The sequence below is a fragment of the Heterodontus francisci genome, chromosome 9 (assembly GCF_036365525.1).
Source record: "Heterodontus francisci isolate sHetFra1 chromosome 9, sHetFra1.hap1, whole genome shotgun sequence".
NCBI lineage: Eukaryota > Metazoa > Chordata > Chondrichthyes > Heterodontiformes > Heterodontidae > Heterodontus > Heterodontus francisci.
Genome location: NC_090379.1, coordinates 109968100 through 109993924, shown reverse-complemented (window position 1 = coordinate 109993924; position 25825 = coordinate 109968100). Strand labels below are relative to the sequence as shown.

Genomic DNA, 25825 nt, shown 5'->3' with positions numbered 1-25825 from the left:
GTCCATTTGGGGTAGGTACACTCACAGTGCTGTTCGGAAGGGAGTTCCAGAAATTTGACCCAGCCACAGTGAAGGAACGGCGATATAGTTCCAAGCCAGGATGGTGTGTGACTTGGAGGGGAACTTTCAGGTGGTGGTGTTCCCATGTATTTGCTGCCCTTGTCCTTCTAGTTGGTAGAGGTCGCGGGTTTAGAAGGTGCTGTCTAAGGAGCCTTGGTGCATTGCTGCAGTGCATCTTGTAGATGGTACACACTGCTGCCACTGTGCGTCGGTGGTGGAGGGAGTGAATGTTTGTAGATGGTGTGCCAATCAAGCGGGCTGCTTTGTCCTGGATGGTGTCGAGCTTCTTGAGTGTTGTTGGAGCTGCACCCATCCAGGTAAGTGGAGAGTATTCCATCACACTCCTGACTTGTAGATGGTGGACAGGCTTTGGGGAGTAAGGTGGTGAGTTACTCGTCTCAGGATTCCTAGCCTCTGACCTGCTCTTGTAGCCACGGTATTTATATGGCTACTCCAGTTCAGTTTCTGGTCAATGGTAACCCCTAGGATGTTGATAGTGGGGGATTCAGCAATGGTAATGCCGTTGAATGTTAAGGGGAGATGGTTAGATTCTCTCTTGTTGGAGATAGTCATTGCCTGGCACTTGTGTGGCGTGCATGTTACTTGCCATTTATCAGCCCAAGCCTGGATATTGTCCAGGTCTTGCTGCATTTCTACACAGACTGCTTCTGTATCTGATGAGTCACGAATGGTGCTGAACATTGTGCAATCATCTGCGAACATCCCCACTTCTGACCTTATGATTGAAGGAAGGTCATTGATGAAGCAGCTGAAGATGGTTGGGCCCAGGACACTACCCTGAGGAACTCCTGCAGTGATGTCCTGGAGCTCAGATGATTGACCTCTAACAACCACAACCATCTTCCTTTGCGCTAGGTATGACTCAGTGGCGCAGTGGTTAGCACTGCAGCCTCACAGCTCCAGGGACCCGGGTTCGATTCTGGGTACTGCCTGTGCGGAGTTTGCAAGTTCTCCCTGTGTCTGCGTGGGTTTCCTCCGGGTGCTCCGGTTTCCTCCCACATGCCAAAGACTTGCAGGTTGATAGGTTAATTGGCCATTATAAATTGACCCTAGTATAGGTAGGTGGTAGGGAAATATACAGGGACAGGTGGGGATGTGATAGGAATACGGGATTAGTGTAGGATTAGTATAAATGGGTGTTTCATGGTCGGCACAGACTCGGTGGGCCGAAGGGCCTGTTTCAGTGCTGTATCTCTAAACTCTAAACTAAACTAAACTCCAGCCAGTGGAGGGTTTTCCCCCTGATTCCCATTGACCTCAGTTTTGCGAGGGTTCCTTGATGCCAGACTCTGTTAAATGCTGCCTTGATGTCAAGGGCAGTAACTTTCACCTCACCTCTTGAGTTCAGCCCTTTTGTCCATGTTTGAACCAAGGCTGTAATGAGGTCCGGAGCTGAGTGGCCCTGGCGGAACCCAAACTGAGCATCACTGAGCAGGTTATTGCTGAGCAAGTGCTGCTTGATGGCACTGTTGATGACACCTTCCATCACTTTACTGATGATAGAGAGTAGGCTGATGTGGCGGTAATTGGCCGGGTTGGATTTGTGCTGCTTTTTGTTGACAGGACATACCTGGGCAATTTTCCACATTGTAGGGTAGATGCTAGTGTTGTAGCTGTACTGGAACAACTTGGCTAGGGGCGCAGCAAGTTCTGGAGCACAGGTCTTCAGTACTATTGCCGGGATATTGTCAGGGCCCATAGCCTTTCCAGTATCCAGTGCCTTCAGTCGTTTCTTGATATCACGCGGAGTGAATCGAATTGGCTGAAGTCTGGCATCTGTGATGCTGGGGACTTCAAGAGGAGGCCGAGATGGATCATCAACTATGCACTGCTGGCTGAAGATTGTTGCAAACGCTTCAGCCTTATCTTTCGCACTGATGTGCTGGGCTCCCCCATCATTGATGATGGGGATATTTGTCGAGCCACCTCCTCCAATTAGTTGTTTAATTGTCCACCACCATTCATGGCTGGATGTTGCAGGACTGCAGAGCTTAGATCTGATCCGTTGGTTATTAGATCACTTAGCTCTGTCTATCGCATGTTGCTTAGACAGTTTGGCACGCAGATAGTCCTATGTTGTAGCTTCACCAGGTTGACACCTAATTCTTTTGAGGTATGCCTGGTGCTGCTCCTGGCATGCCTTCCTGCACTGTTCATTGAACCAGGGTTGTTCTCCTGGCTTGATGGCAATGGTAGAGTGGGGGATATGAAGGGCCATGAAGTTACAGATTGTGGTTGAGTACAATACTGCTGCTGCTGATGCCCACAGCGCCTCATGGATGCCCTGTTTTGCATTGCTAGATCTGTTTGAAATCTATCCAACAACACGATGGACGGTATCCTCAATGTGAAGGCGGGACTTCTTCTCCACAAGGACTGTGCGGTGGTCACTCCGACCAATATAGTCATGGACAGAAGCATCTGCAGCAGGCAGATTGGCGAGGACGAGATCAAGTATGTTTTTCCCTCGTGTTGGTTCTCCCACCAGCTGCCGCAGACCCAGTCTAGCAGCTATGTCCTTTAGGACTCGGCCAGCTCGGTCACTAGTGGTGCTACCAAGCCACTCTTGGTGATGGACATTGAAGTTCCCCACCCAGAGTACATTTTGTGCACTTGCCACCCTCAGTGCTTCCTCCAAGTGGTGTTCAACATGGTGGAGTACTGACTCATCAGCTGAGGGAGGGCAGTAGGCGGTAATCAGTAGGAGGTTACCTTGCCCATGTTTGACCTGATGCCATGAGACTTCATGGGATCCGGAGTCGATGTTGAGGACTCCCAGGGCAACTTCGTCCCTACTGTATACCACTGTGCCACCACCTCTGCTGGGTCTGTCCTGCCGGTGGGACAGGACATACCCAGGGATAGTGATAGATATGGTCACCACTTCTCATCCCTCATTCCTTTGTTCAACACCATCTTCTTTATGTCTGTGTGAGGCAGCTTGGGTCATTGTTCTATGTTATCAGTGGTGTAGAAATGCAAGTTGTTGTTCCCACATAAGGTGTGCACAGCTATCACCATATACAATATCTCGGTCCTTTAAGATTACTTATTGTAACAAAAAATGAGGGTTGCAAGAAGGTTATAATTTTTAAGACCTAAGCTCCTTGATTTGCAAAGCACAGATAGTAAGTTTGTAACACCTTATGTGTCAAATCCATATAGCAAATACACTAAAAAATGTCTAACAATTACAGGCATTTAATATTGAATTGAAAGGCATCTGTCCATAGAAAATGTCAATACCGTAGATCAATAATACACCTCTAACAGAGGCATATTCAATTCTATTTTCTATGGAATGCCTTTAAGGCAGCGTATGCTCTTGATAATTCTGTTCCATTTCATGAATAGCAAATCATTTTTCACATGATTGCCTCCACTTGTTTGTTAAATGAACTGTAAATAGCATCGATAATGATGCAATTGTCATCTCACTGGAGATTTCCTTCCTGTATGAAAACAAGGTTCCTCTGCATGTTTCATGTAATCAGACAGAGTTGTTGTCTCCGGCACCAACAGAAACCATTACATCTCACAGAAAATGCGTGAACCAACAATATTCCATCAGATAGAAGACATTTACTATCCTATTCTTGCAGTTGTTGGAGTTCTTGGTAAGCCAATTTATCATTTAATGTAAGTAAATAACTTTTGAAACATAAATTTAACCATGTTAAATTTGTGTTTGTTTTCATTTTTTTTATTTCTGTTTAAAACCTTATTTTGATGATTATAAATTTCAGTTACTAGGAAAAATACAAGACTTTTTTCAAAAAGTGTTTTGTGCAATTTGATTGATTCATCAACAAACCATAAAAGGTAAGTGCTTACATCGGGAAATGTCATTTTCAATGTTTACATTGGCAGATTAAATGCTAAATGTTGGCATGAAGTGTGTCGAGAAATGATGGGTTTGTCTGCTGTAAGAGGCATCGAACCTAAGACTTTTAACTACATGTATTCCCCTCGCCCCTTACAAGGGGCATATTTTGAACAGGTTCACTGGCTGTATCCTATAAATAACTGAATGACCAGGGCTGTGGTCTTCAGTTGTTGGGTCCTGCCAATTTTTTTTTATAAACAGTTTTCGTCAGCCATCAGCATTCCTTCTATCTTCCTGCTTGCCTCACACATACTCAGCTCTGTTACTACAGTAAAATCTGAATTAAGTCTGAAGTTCACCTTCTTCAGTGAACACTGAGTTCATGTCTGCTCTAACCCTGACACTTGCTGTCTGCTATTTGTTTGGATTCACTCTGTCATTTATTAACTAATTTCCAAAAGAATTATTGATGTTTGATATCTCTTTCCAGAAAAATTGTTACCACAGTTATAAATGATTCAGTTGCTTTGATACTGTGGAGCATTTGTTGCCATTATCAGATTGCTGTTTGTCAGAGCTTGCTGTGAGCAAATTTGGCGGCTGCTTTTCCTACATTGTAACATTAACTATACCTCAAAAGAAAATGCACTTTATTGGCTTTAAAACACATTGGGATGCCCTAAGGTTGTGAATAGTGCTATATGAATGCAAGTTTCTGATTTAAATTCCACACAATTCTTCTCAAACTAACACTGTTTTTTCGGATCCCGATCCATAAGTCCCGTGCTCTCATCAATCACTTGCTCCCTGGTGTCACGAGCTGTATTTTATTCCCTCTCAGATTATTATGTACCACAGCCTTGCTCTCTGGGATGCCTATCTGTAACTAGATTTGTAAATGGATAGTTATGTGTCACCTCGTTGCAATTTTTGGGAAGGTGACCAAACGGGCACTTAAGGGAGTCTCAGCTTTTTGCTGTATCTGTTCGTAACTTCTTTAATGGAATAGAGAGCCACATATCTAAATTTGCTAATGTCACTGAGTTAGATGGGAGCAGGAAGTTGCAAAGGAATATTAATTAAGTGAGAGAGCAAAACTGCGGCAGATGGAGTTTGTTATGACCGACTGCTCAAGACAAAGCCCCCAATTAAAATACATGATTCTGATTGTGGTGGGAGAAATGCACTGTTGATTCAGTCCTGTCCCTCCACAGATCGCCTAACATATCATTTTAAATTTTCAAGAATAATTAAAACCACAACCAAATTGACCATTTATTAACCCCGGAATGAGGCAAACCAAACCAGTTGTCTTTGGAACAAAAAATTAACTGTTTAATTAGAAATAAAACTAAATTCTTAAACACTACTAAGATATAAATTACATTTAAAATAGAAAAGTTAGTGTCCTTGCAGATTTACATTCCTGCCAGAATGGACTCATCCAATGTGTAACAGTCCAAGGCTGCTTGAAGTCCTCACAGCGTCTGTTGGAAATAAAATGATTCTTCAACAGTAGGATAGTCAGTAGTCTAATTCAGCAGTTGAATTGATGCTTTTCCTTTCTGACGATGAATTTCAGCAGTTACAGTTCAGTAGGTAATGGAATTTGGTTATTTTATTTTAAGAAATTAATCTGGCTTGACGTCCCAATGCTGAAAGTATAATAAATAAAGTTTAAATAAAGAGAGAGAGAGCTCTCTTTCTTTCAATACATTCTGTCTAGCTGTCTGTGTCTCAAAGGCCAATTTTTCAGCTATTTTCAAATGTCAATCAGCAACATTGTATCTCGTGTCCTTGGTCATGAATGGCTGTATCCTATGGCAGCAAGAATGCATTCTTTGACTCAATCCCTGGAGCTTGTTGCCTTAAAGCAGTACTGATCATATTACAGCCTTAAAGGCACACTGCATACTTACCGGAAAATAAAAAAAAACTACAGGACCACGACACCTCCGCCCCTGGTGGACTGAAATGCCATTCCCGAAATGCGTTTCATTACAATGTGTAAAAAATACAATTTGAAAAAAATGACGAACACATCTTTCCTCCGCATTTACAGCCTTACAATCTTCTAAAATGGCAAGATTGCAGCAACAAATTCCTTCAGAACATTTTCAGCTTTAAATTTTCAAAAGCTTGTCCAAATTAACCCATTTCAAATTTCCAAGCATAGTCTTCCAGTTGTTTTGTATTTTCCTTCCAAGTGTCCCTATTGTCCATCACCTCAGCCAGGTGAACTGCACAGCTAGGTGCACTGACCACTGCTCGGTTCGCTATTCTCTGAGAATTTTCTCCAGTACCCCTTAACCTATGTGGCATCACTTGACACTGGAAAACCTTTTCTGGTGCAACAGAAGCTGATTTTTTCTTACCCTGGGGTGTCAAAGGAATTTGACAGTATCCCTCCAACCCATCACTTTCTTGAAGACATATGGTGTTGCCCACTCTGTCCATGCAGTCCATTAAATAAAAATATGGGTAGGAGTCTGCGTTCTCTGCCACAGTGACTTTTCTGGAGTCTATGCAAGCTTCAGCCAACCCACCAGGTTTAAACATAAAGACCATCTGCAAATTCCAGCTACTCTGAAAAGGTTCAACTAAGCTGCCCTTCAGCATGCATTGTACCTCTGCTTCCACTTGGGCCAGTTTGTCTGGACTAAAGCAACAAAGATGTTGTTTTAAATGAATGGTTCCCCCTGTACCCACATCATGTGTGGCAAAGGTTATACATTCCAACTTATTCCTACAAACTTTTTCTAACATTGTGAAAGCCCTGGTTAGGACTTCATGCTGCTTTGGCTCTAAGTGTAAAACCTATTGTTTAATTTTCCTAGCCATTCTGTATTCGCTAATAGGTTCAATCCGAGAATCTCCTAGGCCTGCTTCTGCCTCATCCTCGCTGTCCTTTTCATTCTCAACAGTCTCGAATACCTGACATACCTGTACTGGCTTATCGCCCTCCCTGTGGTAATATTTTTTGAGCGTATAAGTATGACAAAACCGGTTCTTCTTCCTGCGATCAGGGGTGTCAATCAAATAATCTACTTTACCACCCTTTTCATCATTTTATATGGGCCACTGAAATGTGCTTTCAATGGTTTTCCCTGTCACAGTAACAACACGAATACTTCATCCCCTGGTTTTGTGATAGGTTGAAGTTTCCCCACCATTTTACAGGTATGGCTTGTTTGCAAAATTGTCTCACATCCTTTGTAAGAAGTTTGTAATAATGGTTGCTTATGTGTGATTTGTTTTTTTTAATTCCCCTGTGTCCTGCAAAAGGAATGTCGTGTGCACACCTTAATAATCCTTATCAATATTTAGGTGGTACCATTATCTGTTCAACAACTGTCCAGTCTTCATTGGCAGGTTTATGAGAGGGTCTCCATTTCCTCCTCAAAACCCCATTTGTCATATAACAGCCTTCTGGAACTCCTTTCACCTTAGTTTCTGACAGAGCCGTCTATGTTGCTTGGAATATCTCTGGATCAGCTTGCTGTGCTGCAATGATAGACGATCTGTTAAACAATTAATTTGGTTATCTAAATCCCCAAATAAGGTTTCAGATGTTTGGCTATGTATTTGTGGTGCCACTTTTACCTCCGACAATGGATCCTGTTTAGCATTGCTCGGGTGACTACACACGCAGGAAATATTCCTGGATCCTGTTCCTGTAATTGCTCCCGTTCCTTAATTTCACTTCGGAGAAACTGATACTTTTGATCTGGGCAAAAATTTCCTGGGAGTAGATCAATTCCCTTTACTGGTAAACTGTGGACAACACCTACAGTAACTATCCCAGATATTATATCACTCTCTAGCTATACTTTATATAAAGGTAGGGTATATTCTTCCCACCAATTCTATTAACTGAAATGTTAGCGTTCAAGGCACTCTCTTGTCAAAACCTCATATCTTTCCCCAGCAAGAGTGTTTTGGTTGCTTCTGTATCCCTGAGTTGATAGCTTTTTCTGCCTCACAGGATATGGAGTTACTTTCCTCTTTGAAAAAATTCTTCATAACTCTCAGGTATTTTATTCTTAACCTCTACACTCCTTTTAGTTTTAGTATCTGCTTTCACATTCATAGCTGTCGTTAAAGCTGTAGCCTGGTCTGCTATACTCTCAGTCAGAGTCTTTTCCTCTGCACAAACCTTGTGTACTCCAACAAGTCCTATGGGTTTACCTCACTATTTCCAACACTCTGAACGAAGATGACCCGTTTTGTTGCAATAATAACACTTTGTCTTGCGGACCTCACATCTACCCTCAGCACCTTTCTTTCTGACATGAGGAGTGATCCTGGGTACTTCGCAGCTGTTCCTACTTGTCCCTGGCTACTTGCTTTCCTTTCACTCTCCCACTTTCTATCCTTCGCGGGTTTATGGGGGTTACAGACAAAATAGGTCAGCTTATTCACACTCTCAAAATCATCAGCAATTTCTGTTGCTTGCTTAGCTTTCAAAGCTTTCAGATTATCTAATGGAGTTTGTAAACTCTTCTAAGAGAATCAGTTCTCAAAGGTTGTCATAGGTGGTTTCTATCTTTAATGTCCGTTTCCAAAGGTCAAAAGTAATTTGCTTCACACTCAAATTCTGAATATGTCTGCCCAGACAATCTCCATAAGTTCCGAAAGTTCTGACGGTAAGCTTCAGGGACTAACTCACATGCAGGGAGAATAGCCTTTTTTGCCATCTCATAATCTGCAGTAGCCTCTTCAGGAAGTATGGCATAAGCTTATGAGCTCTGCCTGCCAATCTGCCCTGCATAAAGTGTCCAGCTTTCTTTCGGCCGTTTCTTTTGTCTGGCCATTTTTTTCAAAAGATATAAAAATTGCCTCTGCATTCCTGTCCCTGAATTTAGGAAGAGCCTGTATAAATTTAAACAACTTCTCGCTTGCTCCTGTGCTAAGTTCAGATTCTTCCTGACCTGAAATTTCTTTGGATTTAAGACTACTCTTTTGTCTTATTTCCTTCTCCTTTAGCTTAAATTCCCTCTCTTCTCTTTCACTTTCTCTCCAAAATGCTTTCTCTTTTTCTCAGTCTTCCAGTGCAGGTTTTCTTAACTCTTTTTCATCCTCAGGTTTTTTCATTTTTAATTGTATTCTAGCCAATACCATTGCATCACACTCGGACCTACTACTTTCTTGTGCCTTGTATTACCCTTCATCATCATCATCATCGAAATCATCATAATCATCATCTCCTTTTGCTACTAATTCCAGATGCTTGGCTATTCTGTCAATAATCTCAGCTTTTTTATTGCAATTCCATCGCTAATTTCACTGTTAATTATTTTAATTTGTTCGTAATTAAAGTTATCAAGTCACTGAGGGAAACATTCTGCTTTCCCAAAAACTCTGCTTCAACCCCTAATGCCATTACAATGGTATAGAGTGTACATTATTATCCACGAGAGCTGGTTCTTTAATTTCTTTGTAATTGGTGTTAAATTTGGATCCCAACAATTGAATTTCCAACTGCTATGATCCCAGGTTCGGAAGCAATTAAATATGATGCCAAACGCAAGAACCCAATTTAAATATGTTATCTCAGATACGAGTAATTAATATTATCCCAAATGCGAGCCCTTCAAATTAGTATGATGCTGATCCTCGACATGAGCTGCTTAATAAAAATATGATTCGACCAGGAATGCGCCCCCAATTAATATGATTAAATCTCGAGCGAGCCCCCAATTAAGATGTTATGACTGACTGCTCAAGTCAAAGTCCCCAATCAAAATATTTGATTCTAATTGTGGTCGGAGGAACGTGCTGTTGATTCAGTCCTGTCCCTCCACACATCGCCTAACATATGATTTTAAACATTTCAAATTAAAGAAAACCACAGCCAAATTGACCATTTATTAATGCCCCAATGAGGCAAATGAAATCAGGTGACTTTAGATCAAAAAATTAACTGTTTAATTAGAAAAAAACTAAATTCCTAAATACAAGTAAAATATAACAACATTTAAAATAGAAAAGGTAGTGTCCTTGCAGATTTACACTCCTGCCAAACTGGAATCTTCCAATGTGTAACAGTCCAAGGTTGTCCAATGGGGGAAAAAATGGTTCTTCAACAGTAGGATAGTCAGTAGTCTAATTCAGCAGTTGAATTGATGCTCTTCTTTTCCAGTGATGAATTTCAGCAATTACAGTTCAATATTTAAAGGAATTTGGTTATTTTCTTTTAAGAAATTAATCTGGCTTGACATCAGAATGCTGAGAGTATAATAAATAGGATTTAAATAAAGAGAGAGAGAGCTCTCTTTCTTTCAGTACATGCTGGTCCAGCTGTCTGTCTGTGTCTCAAAAGCCTTTTTTTCAGCTAGTTTCAAATGTCAATCGGCAAACATCCCGTGTCCTTGGTCCTGAGTGGCTGTATCCTAAGGCAATGAGAAAGCATTCTTTGACTCAGCCCCTGGAGCTTGTTGCATTAAAGCAGTACTAATCCTGTTACAGTGTTGAAGGCACATTGCATACTTCCCAGATAAAGACAAAAAAACACAGGATCGTAACAAGTTTAATGTGGGAAAGTATGAGATAATCCATGATGGATCTAAGAAAGATTGATCAAAATATTTCTATATGGGGAACAGTTAGGAACTGTGGATGAGAAGAGAGGTTTGCGGTCCAAATACAGAAAACACTAAAAGGTCGATGACACATATGAAAAAGGAATCATTATAATGTCTAATGGAATGTTATTCTTTATCGCAAGGTTGTCTGGGATACAAAGGGATGGAAGTTAAGTTACAGCTGTCCAGAGTTCTGGTTAGACCCCATTTGGAGTAACTGCATTCAGTTCTGGGCTCCTCACCTCTGGAAGGATATATTGGCCTTGAATGGGGCGCAGCACATTGATACAAGTGCTGAAAGGTGTAAATTGCACAGTTTGCATAGACTTGGCTTGTATTCCCTTGGATTTGGAAGATAAAGGGGTCAATGAACTAAAACTTTTAAGACGACAAAAAGCATTTGACACTGTAGATAAACAGAGACTATTTGCTCTGGTAGTGGAGTCCAGAGGAAGGGGATACAGCATTATAATTAGAGATAAACTGTTCATGTGTGATGTCAGGAAGCACTTCCGAACACAAAGGGTAGTGGAAATCAAAACATCTCTCCCCAAAAAGCTGTTAAGGTTAGGTCCATCCAAATGTGCCAAAAATTAGATTGACAGACTGTTAGACATGGGTATCCAAGGTTACAGAACAAAGGCAGATACATGAAGTTAAGATACAGATCAGGTGTGATCTAATTGAATGGCAGAGCAGGTTCGATGGGTTGAATGGTCAGCTTCTCTTCTAGAGTCCCGATGTTCCAATGGAATAGCCATGTTCTTTGCGTTGTCTATCGATAATTCCCTTGTTTTTGGTTCTATTTATTCCAGTTAACTCAGTGACCATCCTGATACTGTCACGAGGAAAGTGTGGACTCTCCAAATGTATCACCCACTACCTGGTGGCCATGGCAGTGGCAGATCTACTGGTCGTTTTCACTGATGTGATACTGTTTACAGTTATTCCTTATCATTTCCCAGGTACCTACCTGGACACCACTCCTGCACGTTCTCTTATACATGTTCTGCTTTATGCAGCCACAGACATTTCTGTCTGGTTCACTGTCACGTTCACTGTTGATCGATGTGTTGCAATTTGTTGCCCGAATCTGAAAACAAAATATTGCACAGAGAAAACTGTGAGTGTGGTGATAAGGACAGTGAGTGTGCTGTTCTGCTTAAAAAATATTCCTTGGTACTTTGTATTTGAACCTGAATATATATTTGACAATGTACCCTGGGGGGATATTGTATCACTGAGCTATTACAATGAAGCTGCCTGGGTAGCATTTCACAGCCTCAGTATTATTTTAACCCCTTTCCTTCCATTCATTCTGATTTTACTGCTCAATGCTCTGACTGTCAGACACATCTTCGTGGCCAGCAGAGTCCGCAGGAAACTATTGGATCAAAACAAGAGTGAGAATCACACTGACCCAGAGATGGAGAACCGAAGAAAATCCATCATTTTACTCTTCACTATATCTGGTAGTTTTATATTGTTATGGATGACAAATGTTACATTTTTCCTTTATGGGCGAATTTCGAACATTGGTTATTACACAGGTCCCCATGATCCTGTATATATCACTGAACAATCTGGCTACATGCTGCAGCTTTTGAGCACCTGCACCAACACCTGTATTTATGCAGTGACCCAGACTAAATTCAGAGAGCAGCTGAAGAATGCAGTCAAATATCCATTCACTGCAATTGTTAAATTAGTTCAATGATTAAAGCAGATCACTTGAAAGCAGAGCTACCTTTCAATCACTAACTCTGGTTACAGTTCTTCTTCACCTGTTGACTCTCCATAACACTTCTGCAACAGATCACTGCATTATGCTTTTGTTTTCCAGACCATCACTGACCTCATCTCCTCTGACGTTCTTCCCCCATGGCCTCCAAGCTCATGGCCCCAATGCTGCACATCCTGCTTTCCTTCCCAATGGCCACAAAGAGGGCTGCACTGGTCAGCCAATCGGTTGATACTGTCCTTGTCACATGGAATTTATCTCTTCCTATCTTGCCAACATTTTATTGTCCAATTTCCTCCAAATTACATCCACGACTCATCTGACCCTTTCCATCAAATTAACATCTTTCAATTTTATCAGCTTTGCATCAAACTTCCACCTTTCCCCTCACTTTACCAATCTCCATCGTTAACTCTTCTCTTCCATTTCTCAACTTCTCTCCCTTCATTTCTGCCAATCAACTTTAAACTCAGTGACTCCCTCAGCTACCTTGATTACCACACTTCTGTGACACTTCCTGTAAAGAAGGTACTCTGTGTCCATCAGCGTGGTTCTGATGCATCCACCATCCATCTTCCACACTAGTGCTTCCGATATGCCTTCCTATTTCTTCAATTGAGGATTCTCCTTCACCAAAATTTGCAGGGCTCTTTACCATGTTCATCCTATTTTACACACTTCTGTCCTCACCCCTCCAGTACCATGATAGGTTTCTCCTTATCCTCACCTTCCACCCCACCAGCCTCCACATTTAATGGATCATTCTCTGCCATTTCTACCATCTCAAATGTGCTGCCACCACCGAATACATCTTCCCCTCTACTCCCCATTCAGCATTCGGAAGGGACGAAACAAATAGTAAGAGTTACAAAAAGGGAGTAGGAAAAGAAACTTGCAAAGGATATCAAAATCAACACAAAAAACATTTTGTATTTATTGTTGGAACATAAAACCATTAAGAACAATGTAGGACCCGTAAAAACTGATGGAGATGAAATTATAATGGAAATAAGGAAATGGCGGGCATGTTAAATATTTACTTTGCATTATTATTTACAGTAGAGGAAGAGGATGGGTTGCTGGATATCTCAAATAAACTAATATTGAATCAGATATGGAGACTCTCCAAATTTAATGCAAACATATTAACAGTAAATAAAGAAAATATTGGTACGAAAGAGTGAGAAATCCCTGGGACCAGATGGCTTTCATGCCAGGGATTTGAAGAAAATACATGAAAACATTGCTGATGCCCCAACTATAAACTTCCAAAACTCAATCACTTAATGCTGGAAATAAGTCAGGCAGTATCTGTAGAAAGAGAAACAGACTTAATAGACTGGGTTTTCTCAGTTCGCTGTTCAAAAATGGCATGCTACCTGTGCAGGGGCGGTCTGTCCCTCCGATCAGGTGGAGGGGGCAGGCTGTCCATCACCAGCAATGGTGTCAGCTGCCTGTGCACAGCATCTGATGCCATTTTTAAAGAGCTGTTAGCCTCACTGGCTTATTAATAAAATTAAATAAATTCATTTCTTTGCCCATCTCCCACCCCAAAATAACAATGAAATTAATCATTTGCCCTATTCCCCCCACAAAACACTTAACTTTACCCTCTGACCTGCTCCCCCCCAAACTAAATAAACTCTAAACTACAACCCGTCCCACATCTCCTCCACCCATGACGTTAATTTGACCGCTTCCCCCCACTCCACATCGATAAACCTACCCCCTCGCCCTTTAACACCAGTGTTGCACCTTGTTTCCCCAGACGCAGATCCAAAGGTATGGGAGTGCCGGCCGGCAGGCCTAGGATTGCAGCAGGCTATCAAGAGGAGGCATGTGTGTATTCAAATTACTTAGTTTAATTGAATTGACTATTCAAATTGGGGTCCCATTGTCCCGAGGCGCCACGGCCGCCAAGATGCCTCGCCACCGTTGGGAAGATCGGGCTGTGCCCTGCTGACGTCGAGATCCGTAGAGGGCCTCATCCGGGGCCATCTTCAGGCCCCCCATCAGGATCCTACCTCGAGGACTCCTTAAAATCCAGCCCAATGCTTCAGGTTGTCGACCTTTTGCAAGAACAGAAGAATACAAGAAATAGGAGTCGGAGTAGACAGTCCAACTTGAGCCTCCTCCACCATTCAATATGATCATGGCTGAGTTTCTGCCTCAACTCCGTTTTCCCACCTGCTCCCAATATCCTTCATTCCCTGAGAAACCAAAAATCCTTCTATCTCAGCCTTATATATCTTCAACATGTGAGCATCCACAACCCTCTGGGACAGAGAATTTCAAAAGTTCAGAAACATTTGAATGAAGAAATTTCTACTCATCTCTGTCCTGAATGATCAGCCCCTTATCCTGAGAGTGTGCCTTCTTGTTTTAGATTGTGCAGCCACGGGAAACAACCTCTCAGTGTCTGCCCTATCAAGACCCTTCAAAATTTGGAAAGTTTCAATGAGATCACCTTTTATTCTCAAGCGAAAATAGACCCAATTTACTCAGCCTCTCATCAGAGAAAAACCCTGTTATCACAACAACCAATTTAGTGAACCTTCGCTGTACCACCTCCCAGACTATTCTTAAATATGAAGACCAAAACTGCACACAGTATTCCAGGTACAGTCTCACTAAAGCACTGCACAATTGCATGAAGATTTCTTTATTGTTGTACTCTAGTTTCCTTGCGATAAAGGCCAACATGACAGTTGTCTTCCTGTTTGCTTGCTGTACCTGCATGGTAACTTTCGGTTTCTTGGGCTCAAGAGTTGTGCCTAGTAGTACATTTCCAGTGATATTTGTTCTCACCACCCAAGAAGGTGGACTGATAGTGCCTCTGCTCACAGATTGCCTCTCCGCCAAGACCATCCCAGCTAAAACCTGAATGAGGTGACCCTGCTACTGATCTGGGCAGCTCTAGATTGGCGAACCTCAGTAATTACCCATGTTTCAAGTCCTCAATGGTGGAGCAGGCGGATGAATGAGGCGCATATGCCTATTAGCGGCTGTGAAGACAGATGAAGGCCACGGTGTGATTGATACTCTCCAGTCATCATGGCTTGCCACGCCATTGGGTAAATATTGCCAACCCATCAAGATAGGGCTAGGAACGAGGTTCTGCATAGGGTGTATGAGGAGCCATGTGCTAAATTAAAAAGCAGAACCTCAAAAGTAACAATCTCTGGATTGTTACCTGAACCATGTGCAAATTAGCATAGGGAAACAAAGATAAGAAAGGTATATATGTGGCTCAAAGGCTGGTGTGGGTGAAGTGGGTCCCAGTTCGTGGGGCAATGGCACCAGTACTGGGAAAAGTCGGGACTGTACCATTTGGATGGACTTCACCTGAACCGTGCTGGGATCACTGTTGTAGCGAGTCATATAACTAGGGAAATAAACAGGGCTTTAAATTGGATAGAGGGGGAATGGATCATGTCAGAGAAGATTTAATAAGTTAAAGGGAAATGACAAGGCAATAGATCAAGGTAGCGACAAAGGCAATATTATCAGAGTATGGCAGGAAAGGACAGTGATTGCAAACTCAAGAGTTTATCAGAAGATAGGGCCAGAGTTTACAAAAACAGCAAAAAAAATGAATTAAGGACTCTACATCTGAATGCCTGCAACATTCACAAGAAAACAGATGAATTGCAAGCTCGAATACGAATTCAGATGTCGGACCTGATAGTCATGACAGAAATGTGGCTACAAGGAAACCAAAGCTGGGACCTGAATATCCAAGGGTACGTGACATTTAGGAACGACAGGAAGCTGGGAAAAGGTGGTGGGGTAGCTCTGTTAATTTAAGGGGGCATTAGTTCTGTAGTGAGAGATGACCTTAGGTCGAAAGATCAAGAATTAGAATCAGTTTGGGTGGAACTAAAAAACAGCAAGGGGCAGAGAACATTGGTCGGAGGTGCTTATAGGCACCAAATGGCAGTGGTAATGTAAATCACAGTATAAATCAGGAACTTAAATTTACATGTAACAAGAGCAATACAGTAATCATGGGGGATTTCAATCTATATATAGACGGTGTAAACTTTATTAGTACTAATGTTGTGAAGGACGAATTCTTGGAATGTATGCGAGATGATTTTCCAGAACAGTATGTTGAGGAACTAACAAGGGATGGGCTATTTCAGATCTAGTATTGTACAATTAAAAATGGGTAATTAATAATCTTGTTGTAAAGCAGCCTTTAGGAAAGAGTGACCATCATATGATAGAGCTCTGCAGTAAGTTTGAAAGTGAGTTCTCAATCAGAAACTACAGTCATTAATCTAAGGAAATGAAACTATGAAGGTATGAGAGGCAAATTGGCTATGGTGCAGTGAGAAACTATGCTAAAAGGTATGATGGTAGACAGGCAATGGCTAACATTTCAAGAACTAATACATAATTTATAGCAAAAGTACATTTTGTAAATGCACAACAACCCAGCAAGGAAAGTGTAACAGCCCCTGTGGCTAACGAAATAAATCATGGATTGTATTAGATCAAAAGAAAAGGCGTATAAAGTTTCCAACAATGGTTAAGCTAAGGATTGGAAGCATTTCAGAATTCTGCAAAGGTGAACCAAGGAAAAAATTAGGAAAGGAAAAATAGAATATGAGTGAACGAGTAAGAAACATAAAAACGTACGGAAAAAGCTCCTATAGGTATGCAAATAGGCAAAGATTAGCAAAGGCAAATGTGGGCCCATTACAAGCAGAGTCATGAGAATTTATGTTGGGGAAAAAGGAAATAGCAGGGACACTAAAGGAAAAAAACAATTTTCTCCTCACTGAGGAAAATACTACAAACCTCCCAGAAATAATGGAAAATCAATGGACTGGTGTAAATGAAGAACTGCAAGATATGAATATTAGTTTAAAAAAAAGTACGAGAGAAATTAATGAGACATAAAGTAGATAAATCCCGTGGGCTTGTTGATCTACATCCCAGAGGGTTGAAAGATGTGGTTGCAGAGATAGTAGATTAATTGGTGGTCATCTTTCAAATTTCTATAGACTCTGTAATTATTCCTGCAGATTGGAAGGTGACAAATTTAACCCCAATATTTAAGAAAGGCGTGAAAGAGAAAACAGGGAACTACAGATCTGTTAGTTTAACATCGGTCATATGGAAAATGGTAGAATCGATAATAAAGGATGTGATAACAGGACACTTAGAAAACAATGGTAGGATTAGGGTGAGTCAACATGGAGTTATGAAAGGGAAATCATGTTTAGCAAACCTGTTGGAGTTTTTTGAGGATGTCTCGAGCAGAATAGATAAGGGGGAACTGGTAGATGTGGTAGATTTAGATTTTCAGAAAGCTTTTGACAAGGTCCCAAGTAAGAGGTTAGTAAATGAAATTAGAACACATGGAATTGGGGGGAATATACTGGCATGGATTGAGAATTGGTTAATGGACAGAAAACAAAGAGTATGAATAAATGGATCATTTTCAGGTTGGCAAGCTGTGACTGGTGGGGTGCCGGAAGGATCAGTGCTTGGGCCCCAGCTATTCACAATCTATATCAAAGATTTGGACCTGGAGATTAAATGTAAAATTTCCAAGTTTGCAGATGACACAAAACTAGGTGCAAGTATGACTGGTGAGGAGGATGAAAATGCGTTTCAATGGAATTTGGAGAGGCTAAGCAAGTGGGCAAAATTTGGCACATGGATTACAATGTGGAGAAATGTGAGGTTATCCACTTTGGTAGGAAAAATAAATTTCTTCAATGGTGAGCGGCTGGGAAGTGTTGAATTTCAAAGGGCCTTGGGTGTCCTTGTTCACTCACTGAAAGCTAACAAGCAAGTGCAGAAAGCAATTAAGAAGACAAATGGTATGTTGGCCTTCATTGCAAGAGGATTTGAGTAGAGGAGTAAAGATGTCTCACTACAATTAGATAGAGCCTTGGTGAAACTGCATCTGGAGTATTGTGTGCAGCTTTGGTCTCCTTCCATAAGGAAAGATATACTTGCCATAGAGGGAGGGCCACAATGGTTTACCAAACTAATTGCCTGGATGGAGGAATTGTCCTATGAGGAAATATTAAATACAGTGGGCCTTTATTCTCTGGAGTTAAGAAGAATGAGAGGTGATCTCATTCAAAAATACATAATTCTTACAGGGCTCGACAGGCTTGATGCAGGAAGGATGTTTCCCCTGGCTGGGGAGAGCAGAGCCAGGAGACACAATCTCAGATAAGTGGCATGTCATTTAAGACTGAGATGAGGAGGAATTTATCGACTCAGAGGGTGGTGAATCTTTGGAAATCTCTGCCCCAGAGGGCTGTGGAGGCTCAGTCGTTGAGTATGTTCAAGACTGAGATTGATAGATTTCTACATGTTCAAAACATAAAGGATTACAGGAATTGTGCAGAAAAATGGTTTTGAAATAGATCAGCCATGATCATATTGAATGGTGGAGCGAACTCAAGGGGCTGAAAGGCCTTTTCCTGCTCCTATTCTTATCAAAAATATGTTTTTTTTTACAAATTCATGGGATGTGGGCGTCGCTGGCTAGGTCAGCATTTATTGCTCATCCATAATTGCCCTTGAAATAATGGTGGTGAGCTACCTTCTTTAACCTTTGACTCTGAAGTCCTTGGGGTGTAGTTACATCAAACAGTGCTGTTAGGAAGGGAGCCAAGATAGTTCCAAGTCTGGATGGTGTATGGCTTGGAGGAGAACTTGCAGGTGATGGTGTTCCCATGCATCTGCTGCAGTTGTCCTTCGAGGTGGTAGAGGTCACATGTCTGGAAAAGTGCTGTCGAAGTGGTCTTGGTGAGTTACTGCAGCGCATCTTGTTGGCGGTACACACTGCTGCTACTGTGCGCCGGTGGTGGAGGGAATGAATTTTGAAGGTGGTGGATGGGGTGTTAATCAAGCAGGAACCTTCTTCCTGGATGTTGTTGAGTTTCTTGAGTGTCGCTGGAGCTGCACCCATCCAGGCAAGTGCCTTGTAGATGGTAGACAGGCCTTGGCGAGACAGAAGGCAAGTTAGGGTGAGGGTTAGGGTTAGGCCACATAATGCCTTAGCCTCTGACCTGCTTTTGTAACCACAGTATTTATGTGGCTGGTCCAGTTCAGTTCCTAGTCTGTTGATGTTGGATGGTGGAGGATTCAATGATGGTAATGCCATTGAACATCAAGAGGAGATGGTTAGATTCTGTTTTGTTGGAGATGGTGATTGCTTGACCACAGACTGGCATGACGATGCAAAGCTTCTTTCAGGCCAAAAACATGGCTTAAAGAGGGACAAAAATAGTAGCTCAACATCCCTGGATATAAAATTTTCAGGCAGGGTGTAGAGGGGGATAAAATAGGAGGGGTTTAACATTATTGGTTAACGACTCAATTATATACCAAATGAATCATCTAATGAGGTGATATGGGTTGAGCTCAGAAACAAGAAAATGGACAGCCACACTACTTTAATCAGAATTGATAAAGTGGAGTCGATGGACATGGTATACTTGGATTTTCAGAAGGCTTTTGATAAAGTCCCCTACAGGAAGTTGATTAGCAAAATTAAAACACATGGGATAGGAGGGAATATACTGGCATGGATTAAGGATTGGTTAATAGATAGAAAGCAGAGAGTAGGAATAAACGGGCCATTCTGGCATTGGCAGGCTGTGTCTAGTGGGGTACCGCAGGGATCAATGTTTGGGCCCCAGCTGTTTACAATATAAATCATTGATTTGGATGTGGGGACCGAATATAGTATTTCCAAGTTCATGGATGGCACAAAACTAGGTGGGAATGTGTGCTGTGAGGAAGATGCAATGTGGCTTCAATGGAATTTGGATAGACGCGGTGAGTGGGCAAGAACGATTGAGCGTAATGTGGAAAAATGTGAGGTTATGCGCTTTGGTAGGAGGAATAGATGTGCAGAGTATTTCTTAAATGGTAAGAGATTAGAAAGTGTAGATGTACAAAGGGACCCGGGTGTCTTTGTCAGTAAGTCACTGAAAGTTAACATGTTGGTGCAGCATGCTTAAGAAGGCTAATGATATGTTGGTGTTCATTGCAGGAGGATTTGAGTACAGGAGTAGTGAAGTCTTGCTTCAGTTGTATAGAACCTTGGTTAGACCGCACCTGGAGTACTGTTTGCAGTTTTGGTCCCCTTATCTTAGGAAGGATATTCTTGCCATAGAGGGAGTGCAACGAAGGTCCACCAGACATGTTCCCAGGATGGCGGGACTGTCCTATGAAGAGAGATTTGGGAAACTGGGCCTGTATTCTCTAGAGTTTTGAAGAATGAGAGGTGATATCATTGAAACCTACAAAACATTTAAAGGGATAGACAGGGTAGATGCTGCTAAGATGTGTCCCCTGGTTCCAGACTTCTCAGCCAGGGGACACCATTTCAAAATAAGGGGGAAGCCACTTAGGACAGAGATAATGAGACATTTCTTGACTCGGAGCGTTGTGAATTTTTGGAATTCTCTACCCCAGAGAGCTGTGGAAGCTCAGTCATTGACTATGTTTAAAGCAGAGATTGACAGATTTCTAAATACCAATGATATAAAGGGATATGACGATAGTGTGGGAAAAAGACCATTGAAGTGGATGAGCGTCCATGATCTTATTGAATGGCGAGGCAGGCTTGATGGGCTGAATGCTCTACTCCTGCTCCTATGTTCCTACTAGGAGTGTACTATAGACCACCACATAGTGAGAGGGAGAAAGAAGAACAAATATGAAGGCAAATGTCTGAGTGCAGAAGTAATAGGCCAATAATAGTTGGGGGTTTCAAATACCCTGATATCAACTGGGATACAAACAGTGTGAACGGCACAGAGGGCACAAAATTCTTGAACTGCATCCAAGAGAACTTTTTTAGCCAAAACATAACAAGCCCAACAAGAGGGGATGCAATTCTAGATTTAGTCTTAGGAAATGAAGCTGGGTAAGTGGATGAAGTAGCGGTTGATGACCATTTTGAAGATAGTAATCATAATATATACAGATTTAGCATTATTATGGAAAAGGACAAAGATAGAACAGGAGTAAAAGTTCTAAACTGGGGGAAGGCAAAGCTAATGAGGCTGAGCTAAGATCTGGTGAAAGTGGCTGGATGCATCTATTTGTAGGAATATCAGTGGCAAACCAATGGGAGGCATTCAAAAACGAGATTCTACGGGAAAAGTGTAGACATGTCCCCAAAAAGAATAAGGGTGGTACTGCCAAATCTAGAGCCCCCTGGTTATCTAGAAGCATACAGAATAATATAAAGCAGATGAAGAAAGCTTATTACAGTCACAAAAACCTTAACACTTTCGAAAGCCGAGAGGAGTATAGAAAGTGCAGGGGTGAAGAAAAAAGGAAATTAGGAAGGCAAAGACAGGACATAAAAAAAATTTGGCAAGTAAAATCAAGGAAAACCCAAAGATTACATTAAGAGCAAGAGAATAACTAAGGCAAGGGTTGGGCCTATCAGAGATGTACAAGGTAACTTATGCGTGGCTGCAAAAGATATGGGTAGGGTTCTTAATGAGTACTTAGTCACTGTCTTCACAAAGGAGAGGGGTGATACAGATATGGTAGTTGAGGACAAGATATGTGCAATAATAAATACGATAAGCATCATGAGAGAGGAAGTACGACAGGGTCTGACATCCTTTAAAGTGGATAAATCACCAGGGCCAGATGAATTGTTTCCCAGGCTATTAAAGGAAGCCAGGGAGGAAATAGCAGATGCTCTGAGGATCATCTTCAAATCCTCACTAGATACAGGTGAGTTCCCAGTGGAATGGAGGTAGCAAATGTTGTACCATTGTTTAAAAAAAGTGCGAGGAACAGACCAATTAATTATAGGCCAGTCAGTCTGATCTCGGTTGTGGGCAAATTATTAGAATCAATTCGGAGAGATAGGATAAACTGTCACTTAGAAAGGCACAGCTTAATCAGGGATAGTCAGCAAGTATTTTCTAAGGGAAGGTCATATCTTACTAATGTTATGACCAGGTGAGAAAGCGGTCTAGCGTTCCTGTTCAGCCATTGCCTGGTTTAACCATTAACAGGGTTTAATTTTAAAACACTGTGTTCAGGCACCCCCTCAGTGAATCCTTGTTCACTTATTTCCAATTGTCAGGCAAATAAATCTAATCAGACATGTTTTCTTAGATTCAAACAAAAAAGATGGAAGTTTATTAATCTGAAACGCTAATTCAGTTAACGCTTACGAATAGGTGACACGACTACGCTAGCAAGCATACACGATAAACACACACGCAGATAGAGACAGAAAATGTTGAAAGAATAAAGGGGAAAAGTTTGAGGCAATAGTTGGGTTGTAATTACAGTCCTTTGAGTTCAGTGTGGTGTCTTTGGTTGCCAGTACGTCTTGCTGTTTGTTGGGGCCCAGTGCATGCTTAAACTTGTTTCAATGTAGGAGTCCTTTCTTTCTTGAGGTTTGAGTGATGTCAGCAGGTCCAGAGGTTTGTGAGAAAGTGAGAGAGAGCCAGCCACGAGAGAAGCTGTCTTGTTCCACTTTCAGTTACAATCTTCCATCTGATCAAACTGTCCTGTGAGCACAATTCAAAATTCCAAGTTGGCCAGCAGGTTTGTCATGTGACTAGCTGGTTTAACTATTCCTGCGTTGTGGATTCTATCATCTTAGCAGACCCTGGAATGTGAGCTTCCTTGCACCATTAATATCTGGTGATAAAAATCTATTTGGGTTCATTGGACCAGGGAGCAATTGCTTTGTCACCACAAGCACCATATCTTAGAATGCAAATGTCTTCCAGCCAAATGTCTGGTGATCTCTTTAAAGAAGTAATTTCTTCACTCCAGCAACAGTTTAAAATTAATGTTTATATGACGGAATGAATATGCCTCATTCTTGGCAGATGGGGGTCTTCATGGCACTAACTTAATTGAATTTTTGAGAAAGCGGCAAGGAGGATTGATAATGCAGTGGATGTTGTCTACATAGATTTTAAAAGGCATTTGACAAGGTCACACATGGCAGACTGGTCAGAACAGTAAAAGCCCATGGGATACAGGGGAATGTGGTGAGTTGGAGCCAAAATTGGCTCAGTGACAGGAAAGAAAGGGTAATTCTTGACAGATGCTTTTGCGAATGGAAGGAGTTTTCCAGTGGCAGTCCACAGGGCTCATTGTTGAGTTTCTTGTTGTTTGTGGTATATATTAATGATTTGGACTTAAATGTGCGAGGCATGATTGGGAAATTTGCAGATGGCACATAAGTTGGCCGTGTAGTTGATAGTGAAGAGGATAGCTGTAGACTCCAGACTTAGATCAATGGTTTGATTGAGTGGACAGAAAAGTGGCAAATGGAATTCAATCCAGAGAAGTGCGAGGTAACACAATTGGGGAGGACAAACAAAGCAAGGGAACACACAATAAACGGGAGAATTTTGAGATGGGGAGAGGAAGTGAGAAACCTTGCAGTGCATGTCTACAGGCCCATGAAGGTGCCAGGACAGGTAGATAAAGCACAGTGGCGCAGTGGTTAGCACCGCAGCCTCACAGCTCCAGCGACCTGGGTTCAATTCTGGGTACTGCCTATGTGGAGTTTGCAAGTTCTCCCTGTGTCTGCGTGGGTTTCCTCTGGGTGCTCGGGTTTCCTCCCACATGCCAAAGACTTGCAGGTTGATAGGTAAATTGGCCATTATAAATTGCCCCTAGTATAGGTTGGTGGTAGGGAAATATATAGGGACAGGTGGGGATGTGATAGGAATATGGAATTAGTGTAGGTTAAAAATGGGTGGTTGATGGTCGGCACAGGCTCCGTGGGCCGCAGGGCCTATTTTAGTGCTGTACCTCTACATATCTACATATAAAGTGGTGAAGAAGGCATATGGAATGCTTTCCTTGACTGGCCACGCTATAGAATATAAAAACAGGGATATAATGCTGGAACTGTATGAAACGCTGGTTAGGCCACAGCTGGAGTATTGCGTACAGTTCTGGTCATTGCATTACAGAAAGGGCATAATTGCACTGGAGAAAATACAGAGGAGATTTACAAGAATGTTGCCAGGGCTTGAACATTGCAGCTATGAGGAAAGATTGGATAGGCTAGGGTTATTTTCGTTAGAACAGAGATGACTTAATTGAGGTGTACAAAATTATGAGGGGCCAAAATACAGTAGACAAGAAAGACCTGTTTCCCCTCATGGAGAGGTCAATTACCAGAGGTACAGATTTAAGGTGATTGGTAAAAGGATTACAGGGGACATGAGGAAAAACTTTTTCACCTAGATGGTGGAGGATGTCTGGAATTGACTGCTGAATTGGTGGTTGAGGCAGGAACCATCAATTCATTTAAAAGGTACCTGGACCTTCACCTGAGTGCTGTAACTTGCAAAGCTACGGACCACATGTTGGAAGGTGGGATCAGATTGGATGGCTAGTTTTCTCAGTCGGCACAGAAACGATGGGCTGAATGGCCTCTATCTGTGCCATAACTTTCAATGGTTCTAGGCCACCAAGACCATCTTCAGATCAAAAGCAAATCGTTCATCCCGACCCCGAGCTGAAGATGGCAATACTCTTCTCAAAAACGATAAGCCATCCGAGACCATTGAAAGGAACACGACTGGTATCTTCTCAATTGGGAATGTACAGAATTGGATAAAACCATCAAAGTAATCCCTCAACTGCTTGAGGATCAAACCTGCGTATGCTTCCAGTACTTGCTGAGATACTAAAAGCTATCGAACTGGTGAAGAATAACAAAGCTGTCATATGGACAACATTCCTGCAGGGATCTATAAAGCTCTCGCTCAAACTTTCAGACCCTTTTGCAAAAATCTGGGAAGAAGAGATACTGCTCCCGACATGCACAATGCCATCACTGTCTCACTTTTCAAGAGGGGTGATAATTCTCTTTGTGGGAACAATGGAGGCAGATCCCTGCTGTCCACTGTCAGGAAGATTCTCACACACATTCTCCTGAACCGCCTATTACCTGTCAGTGATGACATCCTTCCAAAGACTCGGCCAGCCAGGACAACCACAGACACGATCATTGTTGCTCAACAAATTCAAGAAAAATGTCCAGAATATTGCAAATAGCTCCACATGGCCTTTATTGATCTGTCAAAGGAATTTGACTCCATCAATCGCAAAACCCTTTGGAAAGCTCTCCAGAGACTTGCATGCCCAGCAAAATTTGATTCAATTCTATGACTTCTACATGATGGTATGACAGCAACCTTTGCAATGAATTGGAGAGCGGGCTCTTTTCTATCTGGACGGGCGTCAAGCAAGGCTTTGTGATTGTGCCTACTCTCTACACTATCTACGTTAGCCTGTTCATGGAACTCATTTCTAACCAACTTACACAAGGGGTCTTGACAGAGTTTCGTTTTGATGGGAAACTTTTCTACATCAACAGGCTGAGAGCCAAGATTAAGGTGACCCTCCAGCATATCTACAACTTACAATATGCTGCTGATTGCGCAATTGTGGCCCACACTGCAAGTGACATTTAGACCACATTTAACCTCTTCAACTCCGCATACAAAAGGATTGGGCTCTCACTAAACATCAACAAGACCAAAATTTTCTACCAGCCATTCACAGACAAGCATCTACACCTCCAGCTATTGATATTGA

The 25825-nt window shown here is 42.0% G+C and overlaps 1 protein-coding gene across 1 annotated transcript; it reads left to right on the top strand.

Annotated features, from left to right (window-relative positions):
• The first annotated feature begins 11106 nt into the window (after positions 1-11106).
• Positions 11107-12208, top strand: LOC137373380 (probable G-protein coupled receptor 139). The gene is made up of 2 exons (XM_068038197.1): positions 11107-11110; positions 11307-12208. The coding sequence occupies exons 1-2, from the start codon at positions 11107-11109 to the stop codon at positions 12206-12208; spliced, it is 906 nt and encodes a 301-aa protein (XP_067894298.1).
• The last annotated feature ends 13617 nt before the right edge of the window (positions 12209-25825 follow it).